At 42.6% G+C, this 14,981-nt stretch overlaps 1 protein-coding gene across 8 annotated transcripts in view; it reads right to left on the bottom strand.

Moving 5' to 3' along the window:
- Positions 1-14,981, bottom strand: part of DYNC2H1 (dynein cytoplasmic 2 heavy chain 1) — a 347,574-nt gene that overhangs the window by 15,942 nt on the left and 316,651 nt on the right. For all 8 annotated transcript variants that reach the window (XM_043579184.1, XM_043579187.1, XM_043579185.1 and 5 more), the window contains one exon: positions 12,653-12,769. In XM_043579184.1, coding sequence (XP_043435119.1) covers positions 12,653-12,769 — 117 coding nt within the window. The remainder of the gene's footprint in view (positions 1-12,652; positions 12,770-14,981) is intronic.

The following is a 14,981-nucleotide window of genomic DNA, read 5'->3' as shown; positions in this document are numbered from 1 at the left end:
GTAGAATTGCCTTGGGAAGCCATCTGGCCCTCAACTTTTGTTTGTTGGGAGTTTGATTACTGGTTCCATTTCATTGCTGGTAATTAGTCTGTTCAAATTTCCTGTTTCTTCCTGGTTCAGTTTTGTAAGTTCCTACATTTCCAGGGATTTATCTATCTCTTCTCAGTTCCAATTTGTTGGTGTATAATTTTTCACAGTATTTTCTGTCAACTGCTTGTATTTCTTGGTCGTTTGCTGAGTCTGGCTAGAGGTTTATCAATTTTGTTGAACTTTTAAAATTTTTTTAGTTTCTATATCACTTATTTCTGCTCTAATCTTTTTATTTCCTTCCTCATGCTGCTTTTGGGTTTTGTTTGTTCTTCTTTTTCTAGCTCTTTTAGGTTCAAGGTTAGGTTGTTTATTTGAAATTTTTCTTGTTTCTTGACGTAGGCCTGAATACATAGGTATTTCCATCTTACAACTGCTTTTCCTGTGTTCCAAAGAATTTGGAAAATTGTGTTTTATTTTTTAAAATTTTATCATTATTATTCTTTATTTCAATTCCAGTACAGTTAACAAACTGTGTTATACTAATTTCAGGTGTACAATATTGTGATTCAACAATTCCATACATGACTCAGTGCTCATCATGCACTTGATTTTCTGCAAGTATGACCTCTCCACTGATGTAAGTGGGTGTTAAAGTCCCCTACTATTACTGTATTACTATCAATGTCTTTTTATTAATATTTGTTTTATGTATTTAGGTGCTCCAATGTTGGATGCATAAATACAATTGTTACATAATCTTGATGGACTGACCCCTTTACCATTACGTGATGCCCTTCTTTGTCTCTTGTTACAGTCGGTTTTATATTTCAATGTTTTTAAATGTTTACTTTGAAAGAGAGCACGAGCAGGGGAGGGGCAGAGAGGGAGACACAGAATCCAAAGCAGACGCCAGGCTCTGAGCTGTCAGCACTGACCCCGAAAGTGGGGCTCAAACTTATAACCCTACCTGAGTCACCCAGGCGCCCCTCTTGTTACAGTCTGTGTAAGTATTGTTACCCTGGCTTTTTTCCCCCCTCCACTCTATTTGCACGCTATATCTTTCACTTTTAGTCTGTGTCTCTAGGTCTGCAAGTGAGTCTCTTGTAGGCAGCATATAGGTGGGTCCTGTATTTTTATCCGTTAGGTCACCTTGTGTTTACTGATTGGAGCATTTAGACCATTTACACTTAAAGTAATTATTGATAGGAATTCAACTGTCATTTTGTTCACTAGTTTGTTTGTAGTTCTCTATTACCTGCTTTTCCTTTTGCCCTATTTCTTAATGATTGATGGGTTTCTTCTGTAGTATTCTTCGCTTCTTTGAATTTGTGTGTATCTATCATAGGTTTTGGGTTTGTGGTTGCCATGAGTATTTAGCAACTCTGGATTTAGTTTATGGTCATTTAAGTTTGAACATATTTTTAAAGAACTTCTATTTGACTCCATCCTCCATGTTTTATTTATAAGTTATCATATTTTACATCTTTGTAGTCATAATTTTCTTATTTCTAATTCTAGCCTTTCCTCATCCACTTGAAGTCCCTTTAACATTTTTTGTAATGCCAGCTGTATAGTGATGAACTTGTTTAACTTCTGTCTGGGAAATCCTTACCCAATTTTGAATTATACACTTGCTGGGTATTCCTTGTCGTAGGGTTTTCTTTTCATCACTTTGAATATATCATGCCACTGTCATCTGGCCCTCAAAGTTTTTGCTGAAAAGTCAGCTGATAACCTTAAGGAGTTTCCCTGAGATGTAACACTTTGTTTCTCTGTTGCTGTTTTTAAAATTTTCTCTTTAACACTACTTTCTGCCATTTTAATAATTGAGTATTGGTGTGGACCAACTGGTGTGGTTTCATCTTGTTTGGAACTCTCTATGCTTCTTGAACCTGGATGTCTGTTTCCTCCCCCAGGTTAGGTCAGTTTTCAGCTACAATTTCTTCAAATAAGCTTTCTGCCTCTTTCTCTCTTCTGGGATTCCTATAATGTTAATGTTTGTCTGTGTGTTTGACGTTGTCCAAGATACCCCTTAACCTATCCTCATTTTTTAAATGTTTATTTTTGAGAGAGACAGAACACAAGGGGAGGGGCAGAGAGAGAGGGAGACACAGAATCTGAAGCAGGCTCCAGGCTCTGAGCTGTCAGCACAGAGCCCAACACCGGGCTCAAACCCACAAACTGTGAGACCATGACCTGAGCCAAAGTCAGACACTTAACCAACTGAGCTAATCAGGGATCCCCCGCTATCCTCATTTTTAAATAATGTTTTTACTTTTTACTGTCCAGCTTGGGTGCTTTCCATGGCCCTGTCTTCCAGATCAGCAATCCGTTCTTCTGCATCCTGTGTTGATTCACTCTAGTGTATTTATCCTTCCGATATCACAGTCTTCAGTTCTGACTGGTTTTAAATACCTTTTCTAGGTTTGTTGATGTTGTCCCTGCGATCTTCCATTATGTATCAGGTGTGTCACTTGCCTCAATGTCATTCGGTTCTCGCTGGGGTCATGTCTTGTTCTTTGGGTTGGAGCAACACTCTGCACGCTGTGCTGGACTTTGTGTGTTTCTGTAAACTGGGTGCACCAGCTACTTGAACCTCAAAGAGTGGTCTTCGGTGGTGGTCCCGTGTAGACCGTGTGCCTGCTGACTTAAGCCGTGGGCTGGGGCACTCTGAGCGTGGCTGCAGGGGCCTCCTGACGAGGCTGTGGACGGCGAAGTGGAGGGTGGGCCAGGGGGCCCCAGGGTGCTCTGGATAAGGGGCACCCCACCAGGTCAGAAAAACTGTGCTGGTAGTGAGCTGGGATGGCAGGGCACTCTGCTCAGGGCTACTCTGACGTGGCAAGTGGATCTGAAGCTGGCACAGGCCGGGCTGTCCCAGGGGCTCCCCACAGGGGACACCCTGACAGGTGACTGCCATCACCTGGGGTGTGGGCTGGGTGTTTTATGGTGCTTCGTACTGGGGGTGTCCTGGAGGGCAGCTGGAACCAAAAGGCAGGGGCAGGGGCACCTGGATGGGGCCTCTGGAACTTCGGCAGACATGACCCACGAGGTCTCAGAGGGCCGTGTGGGGCAGGAGTCCCCGCGAGCCCTGGGAAGCATTCTGGGGTACGTACTATGCACCTGTGTCACCTTGGGGCAGTGGTGGGAGCTGCAGCGAGTGCTGGACGGGGCCGTCTCCGGGGCTGCCACCGGGGCGTGACTCCTGAGAAAGGCGTGGGCTGGGACCCGCAGCATGCTGAAGCAGGCTGGCCACAGCGCTCGGACCCCATCCCCAAATGTGCTATGAAGGCGGACCGGCAAGGTGTGCTGTGGTGCTGCCCGGGCCTCCCGCCCCGAGCGTGCGGGCAGGGATCTCGGGCTGGATCTTTGGTATCCTTGTTGTTGTTGTCCTGTGCCCCGGGATGGATGGCTGTGCCCCCAGTCCCTTGGCGCCGTCCCTCGCTGCTGCGGTTCCCTGATCCCGTCTCTCTTGCTGTTCTCTTCACGGTCTGTGCGATCCCCGTACAACGTGGCTGTGCAGAGATGTCCAGTCAGCCTGTGGGCTCCGTCAGTAGGAACTGCTTCATAAGAGGAATACACGCGGTGTGTCTGGGAGGACATGAGTTCAGGGTCTTCCTCTGCCGCCAACTTAGACCCCATCTTGGCCGACCTTTTTAACTACATCCACTCCCGTCTCTGATAGGACCCGTGCATCCCAGACGATGCACCTGCAGTTCCCAGGAGGCCGTACCTTCCTTCAGACCCTACCGGCTCGCATTCGCATGTGCCGCCCCTTCTATCTGAAACGCCTTGCCTCCACCTTGTATTTCCTGGAACTCTCGTTACTCCCACTGTGCCTACGGCTGTGAGAGAAGCTGCCTCCTCCTTTCGTGACTTTGCTTCATCTGCGGACCTGTTACACATGTGAGGCCTCTCTCAGCTACCAGTTGATGTAAACCTCCATAACTGTACTTAAGACTTGGACGGGAGCTGTTTGCCCGCCAACTCGACCCAAGTTGGTTTCCGACTTGACGGAAAAATCCGGCTTGTCTGTGGAAGCCCAGTGTTCAGGATGATACACGGTACGCAGGAATGTAATTGTTATCACACTATTGTAAAAACCTTCCAACACAGTAGCATCATGATAAATGAGACTTAAGACGTGTGAGGCACAGGGCTAGGTATATGCTTCAGACGCACAAGAACTTACTTAACCTTCAACATGGTGCTGTAGAAGCATCATGGTCTGCAATCTCAAATGAGAAAACTGGGGTCAGTGAGGTCAGGTAAGTTGGCCCAAACGGCCCGGCTCATCAGCTGGGGAGGTGGGGCAGCCAACACTGTGCGGTGAAGCCCGTGGAAGGGTGCCTCACCTTCTACAAGACCATGGTTACGTTTATACAGAAGGAAGGAGGTCAGCATAAAGGAAGGGAAAGGGGGTTAGCCTTCCATTGAGAAGGAAATCCCTTTCAGAAAAGTAAAAAATCCATATTATCTTTGAGCCATTTCTTTTACTGGCTAAATATCTGAATTTGTTTTACCTCTCTGTACATGGGCTATTTTTCTCAAATTATTTTTAGCTCTCTATTTCAATCCTGATTTTTAAAATCTGGTAAATAGAATTGGATAGAAATGATAAAATATTATGGAGTGATAAATGTTCAGTACTGTAATGTCACGTTGCTTTTCATACAGCCCAACAACAGACCCGCACTGTCTCCGTCCAGCTCAGCGACAGACGGGCACTGTCCCCAACAACACCATGTTCTTGATTTGCATTCAGTTTGTGGCCAATTATGTGACTGTTGTTCGAGGTCATTTTCTTCTGCATTTACAACTACCCAGTGTTTCTCCATGCTCTGCTTGGCTATCACTGTGGCTTATACATGTTCTACTTTTTTCTCGATCTAGGTGATTAGATGGCATTTAATTTTGTCTTCCAGAGAATTCACACTTAATCTGGATCCATTTGAATTGATCTCTGTGATTATGTACAACTTTACATGTTATGGTTAAAAACCCTTAGCAACTTCCAATCTTTTGTATATAACTTTCAGTTTTGTTCACATACCTGTGTAATCTGTAACATACCACTTTTTGAAATAAATTTCTTACCAGAATTAATAGACTGAAATAAATATTAACCACTCCCTTTCTATATGATAAATCACTCAAATCCTAGGGGAAATGAAGCTGATGTTTACAAAAACGTATGCTCTTTTAGGCCAGAGGGTGCTCTGTTAGCTCTCTCAGCAATGACTGATAATTATTACTACGGGTTCATTTCTTAAATATTCTGATGCTTTTTTTTTTTTAATAAAGAGAATTCTAATTACTGGAAACTTCAATGCACTACAACTCAACGACAAAACATATTTTCCTGAGGTAAGCAGTATATGAAATAGTTTTTAGTCATTACATGCAGCATTAAAACTTTAAAGTGTACTCACATATACTCGTATTTTAAAATTTTATTAAGTAAAAGTTGCATGCTTCATCTACAACTATGTAGTGTTTTAAGTGCAAATATCTCCCAAGTTCCACTGTCAAAAGTTCTTTTAATAATTGAGGGTTTTAAAGTGGGGATTGTTAAGTCTTTGTCAAGACCATTTTCTTCCTTCTTTGGAAGGGTCCTGAATAAACTCCACTCCACCCTGGACCGGACCCTCAGCTGTCTGCAGAGCGGCTCATCCTGAAGAAGCAGCTGGCTGCGCAGGACAGGGACACAGAGAAAAGGGAGGGGGAACCAGGTAACAGAGGACATGTCCTCCTACATGATGAACTGCAGGGGAGGGACAGTCCTGAGAGACGGCAAGCAAACACCCCTGCACAGAAAAGCCATGATTAATAGACAACTGAACTGTAAGGAAATCAGGCCTAGAACCCCTCTGCCGGTCGAGGGGCTGGGAAATCCCATGGTTTATGTTTCCCTCCACCTTGACGGCACAGCGAGGCCAAGGTCTGGTGCCATGGCCGGGCGCTGCCCAGCGAGCCCCGGGCCCCTAGCCCCTCCCAGCTCATAGAGAAAAAGCTACAGTTTAAAAGAGCAACCAGAATATAAAAGATCCAGCCCTTACGACGACGTCTGCTGAATTGGGGGGGTGGGGGAAGCTTCTGGAACTCTCTCTGGGAGGGAGAGGCTGGTGATCATGACTGATTTCGTTTCCCTCCACCCTGCTCGAGGAGACGGGAACAGGGTGCGGGTGCCTCAGTGAGCCCTGGGATGCCAGCCCACACCAGCCCCTGTCTGACACACACTGGGACACCCCTTGTCAGCACTCACTACAGCCCCAGCTGTGGCCCCATGGTGACACACCCCAGGCCTGCACCGCTTCAGCTCCAGATGATGTGTCAGGGCATGCACTGGTATAGACTGCCCGGTGACACTCCAGCTGTCCTGCCAGGGCGCCCTCCGTGTGAACAGTGCTGGGACGGGCCCAGCCTTTGGCCACATTAGCTGTGGCCGTTCCACGAGGGAAGCCCCAGCCCCAGTCACACAGAGTCTACCCAGGGGATGAGCACACAAAGACCGTTCACACTGAGTAGAAATAGCTGTCTGCCTAATTGCCGGAACACACGCAGTCAAGTAAAATGAGGAAAGAGAAGAATATGCTCTGAATGAAAAAACAAGAGAAAACCTCAGAGAAGGACTACATGGAGTGAAGGTAAGCACGGTGACCAATAGAGGTGAAAGCAATGGTCAAAGAGGAGAGGAAATGGACTCCAGGAGAACTTCAACAAAGAGAAAATATGAAAAAGAACCAGTCAGAAAGGGAGAACACAATAACTGAAATGAAACTACAGAGGGAATCAAAAGATTAGAGGATGTAGAATAATGCATCAGCTGTTTGGAAGACAGGGTAATGGAAACACCCAAGCTGCACAGCAAAATGAGGATGAAGTAAGGGATCTCTTGGACAACACGTGCATTACAGGAGTCCCAGAGGAGAAGAGAGGGAAAGGAACAGAAAACTGATCTGAGTAGTAGGTAGAAATTTCCCTAACCTGGGAAAGGAAAAGACATCCATGTTCAGGAAGCCCAGAAAGTTCCAAACAAGATGAGCCCATGGAGGTCCACATCATGAAACACAGCAATTAAAATATTGACTATTAGATATAAAGAGAGAATTTTTAAAGGAGCACAAGAGCAGCAACTCGTTACAGACAGGGAAACCCCTAAGGCTATCAGCTGGCTTTTCAACAGAAATCTGCAGGCCACATGGGAGGTGCACGATACAGTCTAAGTGACAAAAGGTAAAAACACTAGAGGAATACCTCCCCTTCAAGTTTACCATTCAGATTGAAGGAGAGATAGTTTACCAGAAAAACCTAAAAGGAGTCGATCACTACTGAACAGGCCTTAAATGTGAAAACGAAGGGCCATAATCAGACAAAAATGATGAATGGAAAAAAATTTTATCCGTACCAGCAAACATACCACTTAAAAAGCCAGTATAAAGGTTAAAAATAGGAAAATCAATTATTTTAGTGTTAAGGGACTTACAAAATCAAAGAGATAGTAAAAATGAAGTTCTTTTAGAAAGTATTCAAACTTTATGTGACCAGCAACACACAACAGACTGCTATATTCTTAGCATCCTATATATAAACCTCATGATAACTACAAAACAAAAATTACACTAAAAATAAAGGGAAAGTCAAGTGGAACACTATGGACAGTCATCTATCACTAGGAAATAGGGCAAGAGATGATGAAAGAAACAAGGAAGAAGTACAAAAACAACCAGAAAATGATGAACAAAATGCCAATAATTCTCATCAACAATTACTTTATATGGAAATAGTCTAAATGTTCCGTCAACAGACTTGGGGTGAATGAATGCATAACAAAACAAGACCCATCCATCTGCTGCCTGTGGGGGACTCACTTTAGACCCTAAGACATACAGAGACTGAAAATGAAGACATGGAAAAAAGATAATTCATGAGAATGGAATAAAAAAAAAAACCCTGACGTAGCAATATGTATGTTAGACAAAACAGAAATTAAAACAAAGATTGTAACCAGGCAAGGAAGGGCACCGTAGAATGAAACAGGATCAATCTAACAAAAGCATATAACAAGTGTGAATATCTAGGTACTCAACATTTGTACATCTAAATACAAAGCAAATATTAACAGATATAATACAATAATAGTAGGGAAATTTAACACACTGTCTTCCTCATCCAGGCAAAAAACAAATAAGAAAACCATTTCCTTGAATTACACATTAGACCAGATATATTCAGAACATTCCACACAAAAACCACAGAATGCACATTCTTTTCAAGTGGACATGGAGTTTTCCCTATAAGAGATCACCTGTTAGTCAACAAAACAAGTCTAAATAGAGTAAAGAAGAGTGAAATCATATCAAGCTTCTTTTCTGACCACAAAGATATGAAACTAGAAATTATAAGAAAAAATTTGAAAAAAATATGGAAAAAAAACTGGAAGCTAAACCACATGCTACTAAACAACCAACAGGTCAATGCAGAAATCTGACAGGAATGGGGGTGCCTGGGGGCTCAGTTGGTTCAATGTCCAACTTTAGCTCAGGTCATGAGTTCACGGTTCATGGGTTCGAGCCCCGCATCTGGCTCTGTGCTGACAACTCAGAGCCTAAAGCCTGCTTCGGATTCTGTGTGCTTCCCCCCACCCCTCCCACTCCTCATGCTCTCAAAAATAAATTAAATAAATAAATAAACAAATAAATAAAATATAAAAGGAATATTATATATATGTAATATATAATATACATGCAATATAATATATAATAATTTTATATATATAAAAAGGAATAAAAAACTCATGGTGACAAAGGAAAATGAAAAACAACAGTCCAAAAACACTGGCACACAACCAAAGCAGCTGTAAAAGAGGGAAATGTATATTGATGCAAGCCTGCCTCAAGAAATCAGAAAAACCTCAAATAATCTAACCTTACATCTAAAGAACTGTTAAAAACAAAACAACAAAACCCTAAATTAGTAGAAGGAAAAAAAGATGAGAGCAGAAATATATGAAATAGTAAAAAACATGGAAAAGAGCAGTGAAAGCAAGAGTTGGTTCTTTGAAAACATAAACAAGACTGCCATGCCCTTCACCAAATTCACCCAGAGAAGACAGAGAAGACCCGAATACACAAAGTCCAAAGTGAGACCCATGTAACATGTGGCACCTCAGAAACACACAGGATGATATGGCACTACTATGAAAGATTTCATGCCACCAAACTGGACAATCTAGAAGAAATGGAGACACTCCTAGAAACATAAAATCTTCCAAGAATGAATCGAGAAAAAATAGAAAATCTGAACAGACTGAATACTAATAATCAAATTTAATCAGTAATCCCAAACACCCAACAAACAAAAGTGTAGGGCCAGATGGCTTCACAAATAAATTCAACCAAGCATTTAAATTTTTTTTTATGCTTACTTTTAAGAGAGAGAGAGCACAAGCAGGGGAGGTTCAAAGAGAGGGAGACACAGAATCCGAAGCAGGCTCCAAGCTCTGAGCTGTCAGCACAGAGCTCGACCTCATGGACTGTGAGATCATGACCTGAGCTGAAGTCGGACGCTCAACCGACTGAGCCACCCAGGTGCCCCATCTACCCAACATTTAGGTAAGACTTAATATCTATACTCCCTAAACTATCCCAAACAATCAAAGAGGAAGGAAAACTTCCAAATTTATTGTACAAAACCCTTATTCTGACATCAAAATCAGACAAAAACACTACCAAAAAAAAAAAAAAAAAAAAAGGAAATACAGACCAATAAGCCCAAAGAATATAGAGCAAAAATCCTCAATAAAATATCAGCAAAGGACATTCAACAATAAATTACGAGAATCATTCACCATAATCGAGTGGAATTTATTCTAGGGATATAAGGCTGGTTCGATGACCTGCAGATCATTCAGTGTCATAGACCACATTAACAAAGTTAAGGATAAAAATCACATTATCATCTCAATTGTGCCGAAAAAGCAAAAAAATTTCAAATCCACTAATGATAAAAACTCTCGGCAAAAAGGGTTTAGAGGGAACATACCTCAACATAATAAAGGCCGTGAAGGACAAGCGTAGAGCTAACCATACTCGGTAGTGGAAAACAGGACTTTTCCTTGACGATCAAGGACCAGACAAGAAGTCCACTCCCACCACATGTATTCAAAGTCACACTGGAAGTCTGAGACATAACAGACAACAGAAAGAAAGAAATGGCATCCAAAGAGGTAAAGAACTAAAACTGTCAGTGCTGGCAGATGACATGATGCTGCATGTAGAAAACCCTAAAGACTCCACCGAATACCATTAAAATAAATGAATTCAGTGAAGCTGCAAGATACAAAATCAATATACACAAGCCCGTTGCGTTTCTATGCACTCTTAACAAAAGAGCAGAGAAACTAAGGAAACCATTCCATTTATAGTTGCACCAACACGAAAAAAGCACCAAGAAAACACTTAACCCAGGAGGTGAAATACCAGTAACCTAAAAGTACAGAATTCTGATGAAATAAATGCAAGACAACACAAACCAGTGTTAACATATCCAGATCGAGAAGTGGAAAAATTAATGTTGCTAAAATGTCCACACCATTCAAAGCAATCTGTAGATTCAATGCAATCCCTATCAAAGTACCCACAGCATTTCTCAGAGAACTAGAACAAAGAATCCTTAAATCTGTATGGACCCATAAAAGACCCTAAATAGCCCAAGACATCTTGAGAAAGAAGAACCAAGTTGGAGGTGTCACATTCCCAGATTCCAAGATAACCTACGAAGCTGTGGTGATCAGAATAGTATGGAACTTGCATAAAAGGAGACACACAGATAATAGAAAAGAAAGCCCAGAAACAAACCCAAGCTCATATGGTCAACCCATTAAAAAGAATACACAATTAAAAAACAATAATTGAGGCAATAAAGGGTGCTCGGAAAACTGACCATTACCTGCAGAAGAATGAAACTGGACCGCTTCCTTACGCCACACACAAAAATAAACTTAAAATGGATCAGTGACTTAAATGGGAAACCTGATACCGTATAACTCCTAGAAGCAAACACAGGTAGTAAGCTCGGTGTTATGGGCCATAACCTTTTTCTAGGTATGTCTCCTCAGATGAGGGAACCAAAAGTAAAAATGAAGTATTGGAACTACACCAAAATTAAATGCTTTAATACGGCAAGGAAATCATCAACAAAACGAAAAGGCAACCTACTGAATGAAAGAAGGTATTTGCAATTACATATCTGATAAAGGATTAATACCCAAAATATGTAAAGAACTTATACAAGTCAACTCCCCTGCCAAAAACAAATGCTCTGATTACAAACTAGGCCGAGGACTTGAGTAGACATTTTTCCAAGAAAACATACAGATGAAAAGATGCTCAACATCACTAACATCAAAGAAGCACAGGGACTTACCAGCTTACACCTGCCCTAATGGCTAGTGTCAAAAGACCAGGGATAGCAAGCGCTGCTGAGAATGTGCACAAAAAGGATCCTTTGTGCTCAGCTGGTGGGAATTCAGATGGCAGCCACCGTGGAGAATGTATGGAGGTTACTTAAAAACCTCAAGGTACAAATACCATACCTATTCAGTAATTCCACTACTGCATATTTACCCAAGAAAAACAAAAATGCTCATTTGAAAAGATAAACATACCCCTCTATTTATTGTGGCATAATTTATAATAGCCAAGATGAGGATACAACCTCGGTGTCTCCTGAGAGATGACACGAGTGGACGCAGCAGAGTGTATGAATGGAGAGTGTGTATGTGCAGACACACACAGAGAACAGATAACTCAGTCCTGAAAAAGAATGAGATCTGGCTATTTGTGACAGTATGGATAAACCGAGAGAGTGTTACTCTAAGTGAAGTAAGTCAGAGAAAGACAAATAACATAGGACTCCATCTCTATGTGGAATCTAAGAAACAAATCAAACAAACCAATAAACAACACGGAAGCAGACCCGTAAACACAGAAGACAATCCAGTGGTGGCCAGAGGGTATGGGGGACGGACAGAATGGGTAGAGCGTTGTGGGAGGTACAGGCTTCCAGCTCTGGGATGAATCAGTCATGGGGACAAAGGGTACAACACAGGGAGTACAGTCGATGGTGTTCTATGCTGTGTGGGGACAGATGGCAGCTACACTCGTGGGGGACACAGCAGAGACCTGTTGAACCCCTGTGCTGCACCCCTGACACTAATGTGACATGGTGTGTCAACTGTACTTCAATTTACAAAAAAGGACTGCTTTCTTCACATGCCTACGCCCAGCATGGTGACCCCGTGTGACCGAAACCAGATGTGTACGAACCTGCCGACACTATTAGCCACCGCATGGCTAACTGTGACCACACACGAACAACACGTGGCAATCCACATGATCACTAAAGGCTTTTTCTTACCAGGATATACGTGATTTAGAAATGAAAAACTATATTGCCATTCTTTCTATAACAAAATAAAGATTTTAAAATGTCCTGTACATTGTAAAAATGATAAACGGCACAATATCTTGACTAGAAATCCGTTGCAGTACAGGTGAGGTCAGAAAGTAAAGAGACAATACACAGACAAGACTACGCCATCACGAAGGCAGAGGCGCCTTACCTGGGGGATCCAGCCCACACAGCAAGGGAGGACGGGCGACACGCTGGGAGAGTCGTGCTGATTCTCAGCGAGCCGGCTCCCGTCAAAGCTGCAGCCTTCCAGCAGCAAGCCGCCCATCTGCGGGGAAACAACAAGCTGTGAGATCACAGCCGGAAACGTCAGGTCACCGCATTCTAATGACCATGGATGCCAAGTACTATGAAAACAGAGATGAGGGTATTAAATCTGAGAACAAAAATGGGAAGACCCAGACCAGTGTTCACAGTGATCTCGCTGTAGACTGAATTCTCGATTTTAGTGGATACTTCATTATTTATTGAGCAGATCATTTAGAAAAAAAATACAAACGTCATTAGTTAAAACTGCAGGTATGTGGGCATTAGGTTAATAGAAATATAACGGAAAATGCCAAAAAGTTACTCTTTCTCCAAGAGGGTGAACTAAAAGCATAAAGGAGATTATGTGCTCCCTGCTTGGAATTCTGACATCATTTTTAAAAGAACAGAACGAAAGTCAGAAAGTTGAATGAAAAACACTTTACACATGCCATGCAGAGCTGAGAGAATAAAAAAGAGTTAGGGACACCTGGGTGGCTCAGCCAGTTAATAAGCATCTGACTCTCGATTTTGGCTCTAGTCATGATCTCCCAGTTTGTGGGACCAAGCCCTGTGTCAGGATCTGTGCTGATGGTGTGGAGCCTGCTTGGGATTCTCTCTCTGCTTGTACCAACTTGTGTGCAAGCACTCTCTCTCTCTGTTTCTCTCTCAAAGTAAGTAAACTTAAAAAAAAAAAAGGTAATCTTTTTCTCTAAATTAACCTTTGTGTACATTTAGGAAATTATGAAACTAGAAATATACTTTTTTGGTAATATTTGTTCCATATTTCTTCTTCAAAAGTGTTCATTCTTTTAGTTTCTGCACTGTGAATCTACCCTCAGTTTTTTAAAGACATCAAATCTAAAATCAGTATTTTGTATTCAGAGCCACACCTACAGTCTCAGAAAATACAGAACAATCTTACAAGTGTGACAGAGTTTCAACATGTTAAATGAGTGCTCAACCTGCCCTAATGGCTAGTGTCAAATACCATTAAACATGTTTCAACATGTTAAATGAAAGTGCTCTAGAATTTAGAGTCATGACAACACTTTGCGCTGGTGTAGTGTGTATTTTAGGGAGTGGTGGAGGTGTGGGGAGACACTAGCAGACGCCTTGACCAACAGTTTTGAACAGCTAATTTTACAGCACGGTTGCCGTTCCACAGAAAGATGAACGACGTGTTTGCTTGCGCGAGAGCTGTAGTAACGACAGAATTACGGAACGCCTAACTTTAATATTCTCCAACAGCACTGACGTGATGATGTACAGGCTACTTTAAGAGCTGGTAAAGCATGTTGGCCTTGAAAAAATGTTAATTAAAATTGAGAGTACCTGCTAATTTCAGTGCTAGAACCTCTCCAGGTAAGACCTCCACCTAGGTAAGAGGTAAGGCCTCTTCTAAAAATTCCATCAAGTTTCAAGCTCCATTAGTCTGCCTAGAAATTTGTAAACACACGTCCCACTGACGGTGCCACAAGCTGGCTATGTAAGACGAGTATACGGGGATAGAAACTCCTGCTGTTTCTCCCCTCACCAGGAAGGGCTGCTGAGAAACAGGCCTCTCCGGAGCCTACCCCTCCCTAGCCTGCGGCTCCTCATGGGCCGCCGACAGACGTCCTTAACTCCCCCAACCCTCCCACATGCCATCAAACTGCCCACGCCCGCCACTTGCAATCAACACCTTCGACATCTTTCCTTTTCTCTCCACACCCGCTCAGATTACCCTGTCATGAAATTTAAAGTCCATCTGTGAAATTCAAAGACCTCCCCATTCCCTAGAATGAAATAATGTAAACATATTAGGGATCGGAATGATATCAACAAATGCTACCCTTGCTTCAAATGCAGTTATTCTTTTTTTTTTTTTTAACGTTTATTTATTTTTAAGACACAGAGAGACAGAGCATGAACGGTGGAGGGGCAGAGAGAGAGGGAGACACAACCGGAAGCAGGCTCCAGGCTCTGAGCCATCAGCCCAGAGCCCAACGCGGGGCTCGAACTCACGGACCGCAAGATCGTGACCTGAGCTGAAGTCGGATGCTTAACTGACTGAGCCACCCAGGCGCCCCTCAAATGCAGTTATTCTTTAAAGAAAGGAGTGAAAGAAGCAGGCCCCAAATATTTCCCTTATTACTGAAAAAGACAGCGTGGAGGATCTAATAAGTCTGTGGGCAAGTGGATTCCTAATATTAAAATCAAGAATTCAGCAGGCTTAACAAGAACAGACACAG

This window comes from Prionailurus bengalensis, chromosome D1 (genome assembly GCF_016509475.1).
Source record: "Prionailurus bengalensis isolate Pbe53 chromosome D1, Fcat_Pben_1.1_paternal_pri, whole genome shotgun sequence".
In the NCBI taxonomy this organism is placed as follows: domain Eukaryota; kingdom Metazoa; phylum Chordata; class Mammalia; order Carnivora; family Felidae; genus Prionailurus; species Prionailurus bengalensis.
Note: the sequence above shows the minus strand (reverse complement) of the source record. Positions and strands in the feature narration are given on the sequence as shown.